Below are 16,847 nucleotides of genomic sequence, written 5' to 3'. Positions count from 1 at the left end.
ATTATTTCACATTAATTTTTCGATCGTTTCTATCACAGCTATATGATATAGTAGTTCGATCTTTTAAAAATTAAAATCGAAATTTGGAAATATTTCAAAATAGTCATATCCCAGAGTAGAAGGGAATGTAATAAAAACCAACAAAGATATAATTTTTTTCCCATAAATATTCATTTAATTTTTCGACCGTTCCTATGGCAGCTATATGATATAGTGATCCGATTTAAAAAACAAAAAAACCGAAATTCAGAAATATATAAAAAACAAGAGAGAACGCTATAGTCGGGTTGTTGTCCCGACTATCTAATACCCGTCACTCAGCTAAAGGGAGTGCGAACGCTGTGTCGGGTTGGTGTCCCGACTAATAATCGTAACTCAGCTAAAGGGAGTGCGAGGGAGATAGATATATGTTGACAATTTATAAATCGTATAACTTTTTAATGAATGGTCCGATTTGAAAAATGTCTTCTACATTTCGATAGGTATAACTATACACAACAAAATTGCATTTATACTTCTCGGAAATCTTTAAAAATGTGGGCGCAGGACCCATTTTAAAATCGTTAGTGGGCGATTGTGGGCGTTAGAGGGGGCGTGGCGCTCGACTAAAATAAACTTGCGCTGCGTAGGAAGCCAAAGAATATGTGTGGGAAATCTCAACCTTCTAGCTTTTGTAGTTTCTGAGATCTCAGCGTTCATACAGACGGACAGACGGACAGACGGACAGACGGACAGACGGACATGGCTAGATCGACTCGGCTAGTGACCCTGATCAAGAATATATATACTTTATGGGGTCGGAAACGCTTCCTTCTAGCTGTTACATACTTTTGCACGAATCTAGTATACCCTTTTACTCTACGAGTAACGGGTATAAAAATATTCCCAAGAGTAGAAGGTAAAATTTCAAAAAACACCGGAGCTAGAATTTTTTTACGTTTTTTTTTTTGATCCCTCCTATGGGAGCTATAAGATATAGTTGTCCGATCCGGTTGGTTCCGACATATATACTACCTGCAATAGAAATACGACTTTTACGAAAGTTTCATCCCGATAGCTTTAAAACTGAGAGACTAGTTTGCGTAGAAACGGACGGACAGACGGACAGACGGACGGACAGACGGACATGGCTAGATCGACTCGTCTTGTGATGCTGATCAAGAATATATATACTTTATGGGGTCGGAAATGTCTCCTTCACTGCGTTGCAAACTTCTGACTGAAATCATAATACCCTCTGCAAGGGTATAAAAAAACTTATAAAACTTAGGCCGGTTTATCAGCCATTTTGGGTATTTCTTCCCTTGCTTTTTGCCCCTCCTTTCGCCGTTTGTAAGGTTACGGATTTTCCGCTGGCTTTTTTTTTTCAAGCTTAGGATTTCCCTTTTTATTCCACTGCCACAAAAACTGGGATCTTGGGGTCAAACAAAGTCGGGGACAGGTATAAAAAAAACTGTTTTTTTGGCGATTTACGCCTGCTTTAAACCAAATTCTTTGCCGCGCCGCCTCGACACTCCTCGCCGATTGTAAGCCACGTTGACACTGCCGGTCTCTCCAAAATTACACTCCAATGAGAGTTCTTTTCCGTGCGCTCAGCTGGCTGCAGTCCAGAGTGTTCTCGGTGCTGAATATCGTAGATGTGATTTTTGATTGCCGAGCCCCTATGAATTTCACAAAGTTCCGCTGATCGAACCTTTTTATCTTTCCATTATTTTCTTTAAACTCACCCCGCTCTCAGGACTCGGCCAAAGTGAATGGATTCGTTTGGAAACAAATAAGTATACTTTTCCACTTGGCAAAGGCTTATATGCCTGCCAGGCCCACGACTATTGTTAATCTTTCGATGGCTTAATTTTTCCACGTCTTGATTGGTGGACAGTTCAAATGGAAAAGAACGCTGGTGCCGCTTGCCAATGGCGGCAAGCCCCTTAAAATCCGAAATGGGAACCGCTCTCAGCAGAATCCAACTGACATTTCGCCCTGTTGACCTATCACGCTTTCTCTTACCCCTAACCCTAGTTCGGCAAGCACCCCACATATGACGCCAGCTCCGATCCGTTCCCACTTTACTACCAGCGCTACACTTGCAGTGTTTAACATAATTAATCTGGGACGGCTTTATACACAACAAAATAGTCGCGAGGCCTTTTTCTTGTCCTTGTTATCAAAGTTTGCCTGCTCCGCAACCATTCCACTTTCGTTTTTAATTTCACAACCACGCACAATCGACCAAAGTTCTGAATGTACCAGCAGACTTTTCATCTGCACTGCCCACGAACTATAATTGTCACTATCAAGTTTTTCTATTCAGTACTGCGAACTCACCTTGTTCAGCTTTTTAAAACACCAATTCTAATTATTTTATAATCTTTTCGACTATTACGCAGTAGTTTTCTTGCTGGCCTGGGCCCATAATCTATTCGGTTTGACGATTTATTAGAGACTAAAAAAAATACTTCCCGCAGACAGAACCAGAACGTTAAGAAGAAAAAGGATTCGTTACTCGTTACATTAGTCAACAACTCAAAAAGGAATAAGATATACAATGGTGTATGTGCAAAAATTTTCAACATTACCACTGGTCAAACCACACAAAAAACGGCAAGCAATAAAACAGGTCTATATCTCGAAAAGGAAGAAGATATACAGTGGTGCATATACAACATAATTTTTCGTCACAAATGTTGATATCAGAACTTTTGTATGTTGAAGGTGCAATCGTCACTAGTTATACCCGTTACTCGTAGAGTAAAAGGGTATATTAGATTCGTGCAAAAGTATGTAACAGGTAGAAGGAAGCGTTTCCGACCCTATAAACTATTTATATTCTTGATCGGGATCACTAGCCGAGTCGATCTAGCCATATCCGTCTGTCTGTCTGTCCGTCTGTCTGTCCGTCTGTCTGTCCGTCTGTCTGTCTGTATGAACGCTGAGATCTCGGAAACTATAAAAGCTAGAAGATTGACATTTTGCATGCAGATTCTAGGAGTTCCTACGCAGCGCAAATTTATTTCAAAAGGGTGCCACGCCCCCTCTAACGCTAACCCACAATCGCTTATATACGATTTTAAAAATTTCAATATTTTGGAAAAGTAAAAATGCAGTTTTATTGTGTTTATCAATACCTATCGAAATGTAGAAGAAATTTTTTAAATCGGACCATTCGGTAAAAAGTTACGGCGGATCAAAGTTTTTCTCCATCTCCTTCGCACTCCCTTTAGCTGAGTAACGGGTATCTGATAGTCGGGGCACCCGACTATAGCGTTCTCTCTTGTTTTTTACCTCATTAAGAGAGTTTTTAATTTGATTTCAGAAGTTTTTGTTTGTTTACATTTGCGCTTATAGGAGCTAATATATTCATTTAAGTTTAAATTGATCAATAATAATTTGTAAACCATTGTATTTTAACAAATTAAGTTAAAAAGGCGTTATATTGTATTCGTGCAAAAGTATGCAACAGCTAGATTCCTTCTAGGAATCCGAGCCGTTTCCGACCCCATCTCTAATCTAATAGAATTAGGGCCGGTTTCTCGAGTGCCGGCTAACATTTCTCGAACAGATAAAGTCCCTGCTAAGGCATTTTGGCTTTCTCGAGCATAAATGTGAGAGCTAACTTTGACAGGGACTCGGAGTCCCTGTTAAGCGTTTTCGGCTCGATACAATGACAGCTGATTTCCCAAAGCCAACTAAGAATAAGGACCGAAATCACAGCTGACTTTTCCCTTGAAATATACCCAAACAGCTGATGAAATAATCGAAGCACGCCATTTTTTGCGCTTCACAGCACAATTCTGTGCGTTAACAGCACTCTGTAATTGTTTCTCGTTCAGATAAATTTAAGCAGTCGAGAAAGCCGATATGCTTTTACGAACAGTTTATCTGGTCTTTAAGTTTTTCGGACAGATAGCTATCAGGGACTTTGACAGGGACTCGAGAAACCGGCTTTTAAAGGGATAAAACTAAAAAACTAAAACTAAAACTAAACTAAAAAACGAAACTACAACACTCATAACACGTTTAAAATGCGCGGTTAAAAAATCGATTATATCGCAAATCTTTTCTTTTGCGCCATTTTCTTAAGTAAATTTTAAAATATCGTTAGACCTTACAGAAATCCCATTAGGCTGAGTTTTACAGTCGTAATTTTCCTTAAAATTGCTTTTGTTTTTTAAAATTCAAAAGCCCGATCAGCAAACTATTTATTAGTTTTCAAATGTTGAGTTATCGACAAACTTTGGATTTGTAAAAAACAAAAACAAACAATGATTTGCTCTGACTTACACGCACAAAATAAATATATCCAAAAATGCGTATTTTACTCATGCGTGTGTACGTTGTATGTTTAAACAATTTGATTAACGGCTTTCCCGCCCACCTGCCTTCCTTATCTCTAATCCAATAGAATTAAAGGGATAAAATGTGGTCAGTAGCAAATTCCACCCAGAACGGATTGACCTAAAAATCTAGAAAAATCAAATTAATTCGGAAATAATTAAGCCCAGAGTGTGACGTAGAGATTAAAACAAAAAACGACCCCAAAGTGCCCCAAAAATCGATTTGTTATACCCTTGAAGAGGGTATTATTATTATTACGCAGTGAAGGAGACGTTTCCGACCACATAAAGTATATATATTCTTGATCAGCACCAATAGCCGAGTCTATCTAGCCATGTCCGTCTGTCCGTCTGTCCGTTTCTATGCGAACTAGTCTTTCAGTTTTAAAGCTATCGCGATGAAACTTTCCCGAAAGTCTTCTTTCTATTGCAGGTAGTACATATGTCGGAGCGAGCCGGATCGGACCACTATATCTAAAGGCTCCCATAAGAATATTCAAACAAATATCAAAAGATTCATTGTAACTTTGAAGGAAGTAGGCGTTTTGATACTTGACTACTTAAAAACAAAATTTAAATAGATAGAAACGCTGAGTCTGTTATCCCTGGAACTGCACCGAGTGAGCATTCTTTTATCTGCAAGGGTATATAACAGGGAACGTAACTGTTATAAGTTTTATTTTAAAAATCACACTTTAACAGTTATTTTCTGATTTGTAAAGTAAAACTCAAAGAATAACTGTTATTTTTTGAGTTTTATAATAAAAGTTGACAAATAACAGTTATTCGTCGTGATCAAAAATAAAACTCAAACTTGATTTATGGCGATTTTGTGGGTAAACAAAATTTTAAAAAAATATAGGTATAAAATATGCGCGGTTGCCTTTTTTAACAAATTTTTAGTAAGTTTCAAAAATGTCAAGGGAATAACTGTTATTCATAAAAATCAAAAAGTAACAGTTAGTTTTTGAGTTTTATTATAAAAATCAAAAAATAAAAATCATTACGGATTTGTAAACTACAATGGCTAATAAAAATTGTGGTGTATTTAAAAAATTTTTAGGACCCTTCTAAGTGCGTGATTTTTTTGTATGAAAAATTTACAATAACAGTTATTTTCGTTCCCTGGTATATAAGCTTCGGCTGGCCGAAGGTAGCTTCCTTTCTTGTTTTTTTTTTAAATTTTTTCTTTTGCCATTTCTCTGTTATAAATGTTGTTAAAATGGTTTAAAAAAGTGATGTTCATAATCTTATGGCATACCCGCAAATATCTGCATTTAAATTTTTTGGAGATTCAGAATCCTTAATCAAGTCCCCAATATTTTCAAATTTGCTAACCTGATGTGACGTCACGGCCTCCCCATATGTTTGTATGTATGTTCTGCTGGCGCATGTATGTATGTCCTGCTGTCGCACTTTAAGTGTGAACGCGCACGGGGAAAATGAAAATACCACAGCCAACATATTTAAAACGAAACTACCACACTCATAATAGGTTTAAAATGCGCGGTTAAAAAATCGTATATCGCAAATCTTTTCTTTTGTGCCTTTTTCTTAAGTAAACGTTAAATTTTAAAATATCGGTAGACCTTACAGAAATCCCATTAATTTTCCTTAAAATTGCTTTTGTTTTTTAAAATGCAAAAGCGCGATCAGCAAACTATTTATTAGTTTTCAAATGTTGAGTTATCGACTAACTTTGGATTTGTAAAAAACAAAAACAAACAATGATTTGCTCTGATATGTACACACACACGCACAAAATAAATATATCCAAAAATGCGTATTTTACACACACAGCCATTAGATACATATATGCGTGTGTACGTTGTATGTTTAAGCAATTTGATTCACCGCTTCCCCGCCCACCTGCCTTCCTTATTAATAATATAATTCTAATCAAGGTAAAAAATTAATGTGAAAACAAAAATACTGAAACTAAATATCAATGGTAAAATGCAGTAATATGGAATTGCCTTTCTTGATGTCTTTTCTTAAATTAGTCGAATATATAAAGCAAAACATTGCTTCGCATAAATATTGGTTTCCCTTATAAGAGTTGTCTACAGTGGATACCTTCTAGAAAACCCCATATTAGCTAAATCGCAAAGAGTATTTGGTTTTTATTTACTTTTTCGTTACCTAAACAAAAGAGAAAGAGGTATGTTTAAGCAATGTTTTGGTGTATTTTTTTTTAAGAAAACAAGCTTATTTTCAAGATTTACACGCTAATCGATTTGAAATTTAATTACATGCTCAATCCAGTATGACATTCTATATTTAAACAATATGTTTTGGACAAAGTACTAATGTTGTGAAGAAAATTAGTGTACGGATTTGTGTCGAAAAATTAATTTGTTTCTGTTCTGTGCAGCTGATAGCTTACGCAAGCAATAAGAATTTTAGAAATTTTTTCGCAATTTTTTTTTATATATTTTAAGTAGCTTGCATAGGACAATATACTGTTGTTTTTGCGGAAAATAAAGCAGGCCATCCACAGTCGAATTTGCTTGACAAACATTTTCGCGAACACAGGGAAGATAGAATCGTTTCTATCTTTGTCGAACAAAACGTCGAACAAATTTATATGAAATCTAAACGCGACCAACAACGATGAACACACGAACATGTTCGCCAAACAAATTCGACTGTGGATGGCCTGCTTGAGAAAAAAATTATGATAAAATCTTTTCTCGGCTATAGGCTAAAAATAAGGAACTTTTAAATTTAAAATAAGTAGCAAATATAAAGGAATGCATAATTTGTATACCCTTGTAGAGGGTATTATAATTTCAGTCAGATGTTTGCAACGCAGTGAAGGAGACGTTTCCGACCACATAAAGTAGGGGAGTGTAGGGTAATTTGACGAGTAGGGTAATGTGACGAACTCGTCGAATCTCATATATGACGTCACGACAAAAATTCCAAATAAATGTAGTCGTCTCCCCTTATCGTGTCGACAATGTATTTACAGTAATATTAATAAGAAGTCCCGTAATTTGTTCGTGAGGTAATTTTCGCTAAAAATGTGGTGCGCAAACTAGCAAACCCATTCAATTTACTTGTGTTTCAGCAGTGCCAGAGCAAAGATGAGTAGAAAATAAAATCAGGCAAATATATGCACGTATACATGAGATCTTTATCAACAGTTTTTGGTACCTCGAATTTTTTTCTTTTGCGCCGTTTGAGAGTGACACCGTTTTTGCTCCAAGTCTACCTTGTAGGGTATCGTGACGAACTTTTTGTAGGGTATTGTGACGAACTTTTTTTATTCAAGAATTGTAATTGTTATCGTTGAATATTTGTAAAAAAAATATAATAATACCAGATAACACTTTCTGCTGCAGCTTTATTGTTTTTTTTAATAGTGACGACAGTTTAATTTAATAAAAAAAAAAAATTATTTTAAAATTTAAAAATTGCACTTTGACCATTTTTTTTTGTAAGTTTCGCTATTATCTTATTACTTCTTTCTTTTCCGTATCGAAAATAACTTTTCCGTAAATTATACATAAAAAAATGCATTTTTTTGTTTGTGAAAAGGATGATTTACACCAAACGCTGTGGGATTTGGCTACGTTGAAATTTCGAATACAATTTTTTCAGAAATATGCTCAGTAAATGGAAGTAACTTTCTGCTTTTACACTTTTAAAAAATATTGATTTTTGGAGAAGTTACATTTAAGAACAAATCGTTCATCACATTACCCTACAACTTTTGAAAGTGCAAAAAAAGAAGGGTTCACGCCAAACGCTGTGGGATTTGGCTGCATTGGAATTTCTAATCCGAATTTTACAGGGATATGCTCAGTAGATGTAAGCAACTTTCTGCGTTTACACTTTTGAAAAATATTGATTTTTAGAAAAGTTACATTCAAAAAAACGAATCGTTCGTCACCTTACCCTACACTCCCCTATATATATTCTTGATCAGCACCAATAGCCAAGTCTATCTAGCCATGTCCGTCTGTCCGTCTGTCCGTTTCTATGCGAACTAGTCTCTCAGTTTTAAAGCCATCGCGTTGAAACTTTCCCGAAAGTCTACTTTCTATTGCAGGTAGTACATATGTCGGAGCGAGCCGGATCGGACCACTATATCTTAAGGCTCCCATAGGAATATTCAAACAAATATAAGAAAATTTATTTTAACTTTGTAGGAAGTAGGCGTTTTGATTCTTGACTACTTATGTATAAACAAAATTAAAATAGAAACGATGAATCTGGAATCCCTGGAACTGCACCGAGTCAGCATTACTTTATCTGCAAGGGTATATAAGCTTGAGCTGGACGAAGGTAGCTTCCTTTCTTGTCAGTTTTAATTTCCGCAGGGGAAGCTACAGACCCTGCTAGTAAAGTATATATATTCTTGATCAGGGTCACTAGCCGAGTCGATCTAGCCATGTCCGGCTGTCCGTCTGTATGAACGCTGAGATCTCGGAAACTACAAAAGCTAGAAGGTTGAGATTTCCCACGCAAATTCTTTGGCTTCCTACAAGTTTATTTCGGCCGAGCGCCACGCCCCCTCTAACGCCCACAATCGCCCATTAACGAATTTAAAATATGTCTGGCGGCAACACCTTTAAAGATTTCCGAGAGGTATAAATGCAATTTTGTTGTGTATATTTATACCTATCGAAATGTCGAAATTCGAAAATATTGAAATTTTTCAAATCGGACCATTCATTAAAAAGTTATACGCAATCAAAAAAATATTATATACCCATCTCCCTCGCACTCCCTTTATCCGAGTGACGGGTATTGGATAGTCAGGACACGAACCCGACTATAGCATTCTCTCTTCTTTTTCAAATATTTTATTTAGATAAATTACGCTCAGTATTTACAGTTTATAGTATTTTAAAATATCTTTTAAACGAGGTATAGTGAATGTCTGTATCTTTAGTAGTAGTATAGAAGTTACGGCGTTCAGAAATTTCCCCATTTATTTTTAAGATTTTAAGAGGAAAACAACTAAAACATTGCGTGGGGCATTTATCCCCACCGGCCCCAACAGCTCCAAAATTTTCACTTTTTACTTTCTCCGCTCTTTCTCCCAAGCCAATTGATTTTCTTAAAGTATTGGTATGCAATCGGGTTAGTTTTTGCGATACCTTTCGATAGGTGTTTCACAGCAGATTTTCATTTCTTCGTGTATCACTATGGACGGCAGTCCGTAGTGACGAAGCGCACAAGGGGAGTCTGCGAAGGCGACTACTATATATAGCCGCAAAATTTAAAATCTGCTGTGATAGTCCGATTGTAATGAATAATACACCAAATTAAAGGTATTGCTAAAACTTAAAGGATTGCGTACCAAGGCCTCAAGAAAATCAATTGGTTTGAGAGAGAGCGGTGAAAGTGTAAAAGTGAAAATTTATAAATTTGGATCTGTTGGGGCTTGTGGGTATAATTGGCCCCTCGCACTACGTTAGTTGTATTCCTACTGAAAATTCGCTTAATATGAGGGGTCATATCAGAAAATCGGACGCTCCGTTCAAAAGTTTAATTAAAAATTTAATTCTGTTTGCTTGTCAGTTTGTCTGTGTGTCCCGAAACATGGTTTTAAAGTCCTGAAAATTTGATATGATGTTCAACAGCTCGAAATAAGAAACTTTAGCTCTACCACTTTTGGAAAAACCCGCTAGTTTAGCGGAAAAACAGCTATAAATAGCTTAAATACGGAAGGCCGTAACTTATAACTACTGAAGCTGCAGACTTGTGCTGTATCTCGTTTGAAAGGTATTTTAAAATGCATTAATCGCCTCCTATGTGTAATTTGTGTAATTTAAAAATATTTACAAAACAAAATTTTTTTTAACTTTTTTTATACCCTTGCAGAGGGTATTATGATTTCAGTCAGAAGTTTGCAACGCTGTGAAAGAGACGTTTCCGACCCTATAAAGTATGTATATTCTTGATCAGCATAACTAGACGAATCGATCTAGCCATGTCCGTCCGTCTGTCCGTCTGTTTCTACGCAAACTAGTCTCAGTTGTAAAGCTATCGGGCTAAAACTTTCCCAAAAGTCTTATATCTATTGCAGGTAGTATATAAGTCGGAACGATCCGGATCGCACTACTATATCATATAGCTCCCATAGGAATAATCGGGGAATAATATTCGAATAAATGTTTTTCAAAATCGGACTTCTATATCATATAGCTGCCATTGGTACGATCGGAAAATTAATGTGAATATATTAGGAAATGAATTATTGGTTCGTTGGTTTTTATCGTATTCTCTTCTACTCTGGGATATGACTTTTTTTAAATGTTTTCGAATTTCGATTTTAATTTTATCAATATCGAACTACTATATCATATATCTGCCATAGAAACGATCGGAAAATTGGTGATTAATATGAATTATCTGCAAGGGTATATAAGCTTCGGCTCGCCGAAGCTAGCTTCCATTCTTGTTTTAACTTTCTTTTTATTTTCCTCAAAAACGGCTCTAACGATTTTCTTTAAAACTTCAAACTGTATAGCATTATATATGGTGTTAATGTAAAAAATTACGTTAAATTGTTTTTAGCAGATCCACATAGAAAACTTTTGTTTTACGACTTTGGCAAAAAAACTGCTACTTTAGCGGGAAAAAAGTTAAAAATATCTAAATTTCGTAAGCTCGCAACTTCTGAACTACTAAAGTTTAAAAGTTTAAATTTAAATGTATATATTAGCTCCGATGAGAGCAAATGTAAACAAACAAAAACTTCTGATATCAAATAAAAACACCTCTTAACGAGGTAAAAAATTAGTGACGATCGCACCTTCAACATACAAAAGTTCTGACGAAAAATTATTACACTCGTCATTAAATACACTTTCTTAAATGTTCCTCTTCGGCACGCTGCAATAAAAAATGCCTGTGAAGAGTGAAAAAGAAAAAGGCTGGAATTTTGTAGGGGGGCCGAATGAGAAAATGTAAGAAAGTGTATTTAATGATGAGTGTAATAATTTTTCGTCACAAATGTTTTTATTTAATATAAAGTAGTCGCCTTCGCACACTCTCCTTGTGCGGTTCGTCACTACATGGACTGCCGTCCATAGTAATAACATTATGTAAGAAGAAAAATTTACCTCGATGGATGCGAAAATTTGAATTCGTTACGAATTCCCAAGTTAAACTAATTTTTCCCAAAAGTTCCCCGACGCAAGGATTCTTAGCAAAAGGACCTCATTAATCGAAAAATTGTGAAATTGGCCAACTTTGGGGCTGAAATGCCTGAGTTGTAATATGGTATCCTTGTGTTAAGAAAACATTGTAAAAGAAAATATTATTTTTTCATTGTTAAACGCTGTTCACAAATGAAGATTTTTAAACTATTCCGCGACTTTAAAATTTTCAATGCGCTTTTTATTTCTTTTGGTTAAGTTAGATGGTAATATTTAATTCCGAAAGGAGTAACAAAATTGGTTAACCACTTTTGAAGATATATCTAAAAAAAGCAAGAAAGGAAGCTAGTTTCGGCCAACCGAAGCTTATATACTCTTGCAGATCATTCCTATTAACTTACAAATTGCAAAAATTTTAAATTTCGTATTGTTTTGACATTAATTTTTCTATCCTTCCCTTTGGCAGCTATTTAATATAGTCATCCGATGTTTTTTAAATTCCGAAATTCGAAATTACAAAATATTACAAAGAAATCATATCCTAGAGTAGAGGAGAATACATTAAAAATCAACGGAGCAATAATTTGTTTCCAATTAATTTGTTTCCATTAATTTTTCGATCGTTCCTATGGCACCTATATGATATATTCGTCCCATTTTGTTCAAATTAAAACTGGAATTTGGAAATATTAAAAAAGAATCATATCATAGAGTAGAAGAGAATACAATAAAAACCAAAGAAGTTAGAATTTATTTCCTATTACTTTTCCATTAATTTTCAGATTGCTATGGCAGCTATATGGTATAGTCGTCCGATTTTTTAAATAATTAATTCGAAATTTAGAAATATTTAAAAAACAACATCCCCAAGAGTAGAAGGTAATATTTCAAAAAACACCAAAGCTAGAATTTTTTAACCATTTTTTTCCGATCCTTCCTATGAGAGCTATAAGATATAGTTGTCCGATCCGGTCGGTTCCGACTTATATACTACCTGCAATAGAAAGAAGACTTTTGAGAATGTTTCAAACCGATAGCTTCAAAACTGAGAGACTAGTTTGCGTAGAAACGGACGGACAGACGGAAATGGCTAGATCGACTCGTCTAGTGATGCTGATCAAGAATATATGTATATATTTTATGGGGTCGGAAACGTCTCCTGCACTGCGTAGGAAACTTCTGACTGAAATCATGATAGCCTCAGCAAGGGTATAAAAACAACAGAGAACGCAATAGTCGGCTTGGTTTCCCGACTATCTAATACCCGTCACTTAGCTAAAGGGAGTGCGAAGGAGATGGAAATTTAAAATTTTGATTGCGCATAACTTTTTAATAAATGGTCCGATTTGATAAATGTCTTCTGAAAGATACCGCAAATACCAGAGCTGATGGACTATAGGCGTACTTGCAAATTATGCTTAGGAAAGCCTCATTTATCGAAACAAAATCGTGCCAAGCTTGGAAAAAACTAATGTTGGCCCTTGTTATTTACGCACAACACAATAAGAAAACGTAACACAATTTATAAAGAGATAATCACGCTAAGTATATGTAATTCAGCATCTAATCAAACGACAGCTGATAGGTATTTCCCAAAAGACGAGCCAAGCTGCGGAATCCCAACAAAATCTTAAACTGGTTTTGCCTTAGGGTACTTATTGATTTTCGGTTTTCGCTTAGATCAGAAGACCGGCCAAAAACAAAACAACAGCTGAGCAGCGGAATCTCAATACGTGAGACCCTCTCTGGCCCTCTCCCATTGCCGCTCTTGCTTAGTGCATTCTCTAAATGATAATACTAAACATTGAACGTCGCCCGTGCTTCTATTCATAAGCGAGCAATGCTTGCGAACGGACGCCAACGCGCTACAAGATAAAGATAACTCGATAAAAAGTAGATTTACACATACGTACAAGGAGCTGCAGCAGCAAAAGCCAACAAAAGTTTTTAAGTGCCGCGGTTACAAAAAATATAAAGTGTAAAGTGATTGAACAGATAATATTAACAACAGCGAATATGAAGGAGTTTGGCAAACTGTTTGCGGGACGCTATAGTTCAGTTTGTGCAAGCGATGAGGAGGACAACAGTCAGCGGCAATCAATGGTAACGGCTGGATTTGGAATAGGCTCGAGACCTGACGTAGATCCTGCAGTGTTATCTGCCGCCCAGGTCGCACTTCATCGCATTCAGCGCCGCAAGAGTCTTAAGGCAAATCGATCGATGAAGTCGATTGACATATTGGGAAGCTTTTTTAACAAGCCAAACCAAGGCAATCACAATCGAGTTCCTACGCGTAAGTTAAAGCAGGTACATGACCCATGAGCTGTGGTCAGAAATAGAAGAACAATTTGGGTAAACATTCTACTTTCAGTAGCAGATGTAATCTTATTTTCTATCAAAACTGATTATAAGTCTTATGTTGAATTTAGCAATCAACTCAGACTTTAAAATTATTTCGTTGAAATTATTTTAATCGCTTTTGCTTTCCACATACGGAACAGTAAATAAACCATTCAAAAGACATCAAGCTGTTTAGCATAGCACTTCATGCTTGTTGTTGCCTTTATTTATAAGAATCAACAATAAACAAAATCAAAAGCTATGTCGGCAATGACATAGTTTGGTTTATAGTTTTCTCAAACTATCTTGTCAAACCACAAAAAAACGGAGAACAAATTATATCAATTACTAATGGATTTCATTCGACCCTGAACTTGACCATAAAGCAAACTCAAACAACCAGAAACTGAAATACATTTTACTTTCCATATATGAGTCGTAAGACAAGTACGGGTTTTAAATTTCATGAGATCGTTTGACTTGTTGTTGCATATGCTGAGGAGGGCGAAAATTATCATAGGCTAGAGGTAAATTTAGCATATTTACCTTCTTTATTTAAATACATTCGGACTTTCATAACTTTTAACTCAAATTTTCTCCAACACAAAAAAAAATTTCTTTCAGTACTGAATATTTAGTAGCGATATTTTTTTATTAAATTCTGTCACCGTAAGTGGAAATTATCTAACGATAACTTTTCTTTACATCAAAGCAATTCATCTTTTTCAAAATAAAATTTTTGATTCTTACAGCATAAATTAGTTTGAGTTTTAAAGCAGATTGGCCATAAAGTTTCTTAGATGTCATTCTACAGAATGACAAGAGTTATTTCTTTTATGAATTCTATAAACAAGAAGTTTTATGTGGGAAACACGCGTTAAACAAGAAAGGAAGCTAGCTTCGGCCAGCCGAAGCTTATATACCCTTGCAGATAAAGCAAGCACGTATAGTTTAATGCTCACTCTGTGCAGTTCCAGGGATTCCAGATTCGTCGTTTCTATTTTAATTTTGTTTATACATAAGTAGTCAAGAATCAAAACGCCTACTTCCTACAAAGTTACAATGAATTTTCTTATATTTGTTTGAATATTCCTATGGGAGCCTTAAGATATAGTGGTCCGATCCGGCTCGCTCCGACATATGTACTACCTGCAATAGAAAGAAGACTTTCGGGAAAGTTTCATCGCGATAGCTTTAAAACTGAGAGACTAGTTCGCATAGAAACGGACAAACGGACAGACGGACATGGCTAGATAGACACGGCTATTGGTGCTGATCAAGAATATATATACTTTATGTGGTCGGAAACGTCTCCTTCACTGCGTTGCAAACATCTGACTGAAATTATAATACCCTCTGCAAGGGTATAAAAATACAAAAACAATTATGTGCCTTAAGTATTTTACATGCTTTTATCCGACATTCTATGAAGCCAACCGGCATAATACGTAAAGGGATGAAAACCAAATATTTGTTGAAAAAAGTTGGTAAAAAATGGGACACCTTTTATAAGTCAATAAAACCCACATCTGAAGTTATCGAAACACTTAGTAACTATTTACTTTTGTTAATTTTATTCATAGATTTTAGTATGGGAGAGAGAGGTCTGTAGTATGGGACGGTCTGTTAGTTGGGACACACCACTTTCTTAAAACTTATCCACTAAAAAAATGTTTGTTATTTTTTTAGGGCCGCTTTTATTAACAAAACTTTTGGGTAAAACATTAAGGGCCGCTTTCTCGAGTCCCTGTCAAAGTCCCTGATAGCTATCTGTTCGAAATACTTAAAGACCAGATAAACTGTTCGTAAAAGCAAATCCGCTTTCTCGACTGCTTCAATTTATCTGAACGAGAAACAATTACAGAGTGCTGTTAACGCACTGTAAAGTGCAAAAAATGGCATGCTTCGATTATTTCATCAGCTGTTTGGGTATAATTCAAAGGAAAAGTCAACTGTGATTTCGTTTCTTCTTCATAGTTGGCTTTGGGAAATCAGCTGTCATTCTATCGAGCCGAAAACGCTTAACAGGGACTCCGAGTCCCTGTCAAAGTTAGCTCTCACATTTATGCTCGAGAAAGCCAAAATGCCTTAGCAGGGACTTTATCTGTTCGAGAAATGTTAGCCGGCACTCGAGAAACCGGCCCTAAAACATTGCCAGGCTTAAGCCGTGACACTCGTGTACCAATTTTCACCAAAAAAATGTTTGGCCACTTTTTTCCAAATTCCATAAAAAATTTATAACGGGCTAAAATTTAGTTGTTAAAATGCTTAAAACATAGATAACACTATTTTAGAAAATAATATTCTTGGTATGCTCCCCAGCAATTGATGGCAAATTCTGTTAGTGCTGGAAAGTCTTCTTTCTATTGCAGGTAGTACATATGTCGGAGCGAGCCGGATCGGACCACTATATTTTAAGGCTCCCATAGGAAAATTCAAACAAATATAAGAAAATTCATTGTAACTTTGTAGGAAGTAGGCGTTTTGATTTTTGACAACTTAAAAACAAAATTTAAAATTTATCTTTATATATCGTAAAAACTCGAAATAAATCCGTTGAAAATCATAATGGGTACAAACTTAAAGTTTACATTCTACCGAATAAAACAAGCTGGATATGTGCCAAATCCACGGAAAATTGGATTTATGGTGGATTTTTAAAGTTCGGATTTTTCAACTTTTTTCGGTTGACAGAGTCCAAATTTAAGATTTATTATAGGCGGCGACATGTAAACAAAAATGATTGGTGGTGGCAGCCGGGTCAAAAAAAAAAACTAAATCAGATATTTAAAAGCTAGAACAGTATTAAAGTGAATTTAATATTTGAAATAAGGGTTACCTTCTTTATAAAAATGAATTATCCAAATGGATTTTACATATTAACAAGAAAGGAAGCTAGCTTCGTCCAGCCGAAGCTTATATACCCTTGCAGATCATTCTATTAATTTACAAATCGCAAAAATGTTAAATTTCTTATTATTTCACATTAATTATACCCTTGCAGAGGGTATTATGATTTCAGTCAGAAGTTTGCAACGCAGTGAAGGAGACGTTT

The 16,847-nt window shown here is 35.7% G+C and overlaps 2 protein-coding genes across 8 annotated transcripts in view; one reads left to right on the top strand and one right to left on the bottom strand.

Moving 5' to 3' along the window:
- The window catches only part of Gpa2 (Glycoprotein hormone alpha 2), a 177,623-nt gene that overhangs the window by 113,029 nt on the left and 47,747 nt on the right, over positions 1 to 16,847 (bottom strand). The window lies entirely within an intron of this gene.
- Positions 13,196 to 16,847, top strand: part of LOC138912316 (scavenger receptor class B member 1) — a 472,662-nt gene continuing 469,010 nt past the window's right edge. For 2 of the 7 annotated variants that reach the window (XM_070212707.1, XM_070212709.1), the window contains exon 1: positions 13,201 to 13,745. In XM_070212707.1, coding sequence (XP_070068808.1) covers positions 13,469 to 13,745 — 277 coding nt within the window. In that variant the 5' untranslated portion in view covers positions 13,201 to 13,468. Of the gene's footprint in view, positions 13,746 to 16,847 lie in introns of all 7 variants that reach the window. The other 5 variants (XM_070212710.1, XM_070212708.1, XM_070212705.1 and 2 more) reach the window with 5 other exon arrangements.

The sequence above is a fragment of the Drosophila takahashii genome, chromosome 2R (assembly GCF_030179915.1).
Source record: "Drosophila takahashii strain IR98-3 E-12201 chromosome 2R, DtakHiC1v2, whole genome shotgun sequence".
NCBI lineage: Eukaryota > Metazoa > Arthropoda > Insecta > Diptera > Drosophilidae > Drosophila > Drosophila takahashii.
This window is presented reverse-complemented; position numbering and strand designations above follow the sequence as displayed.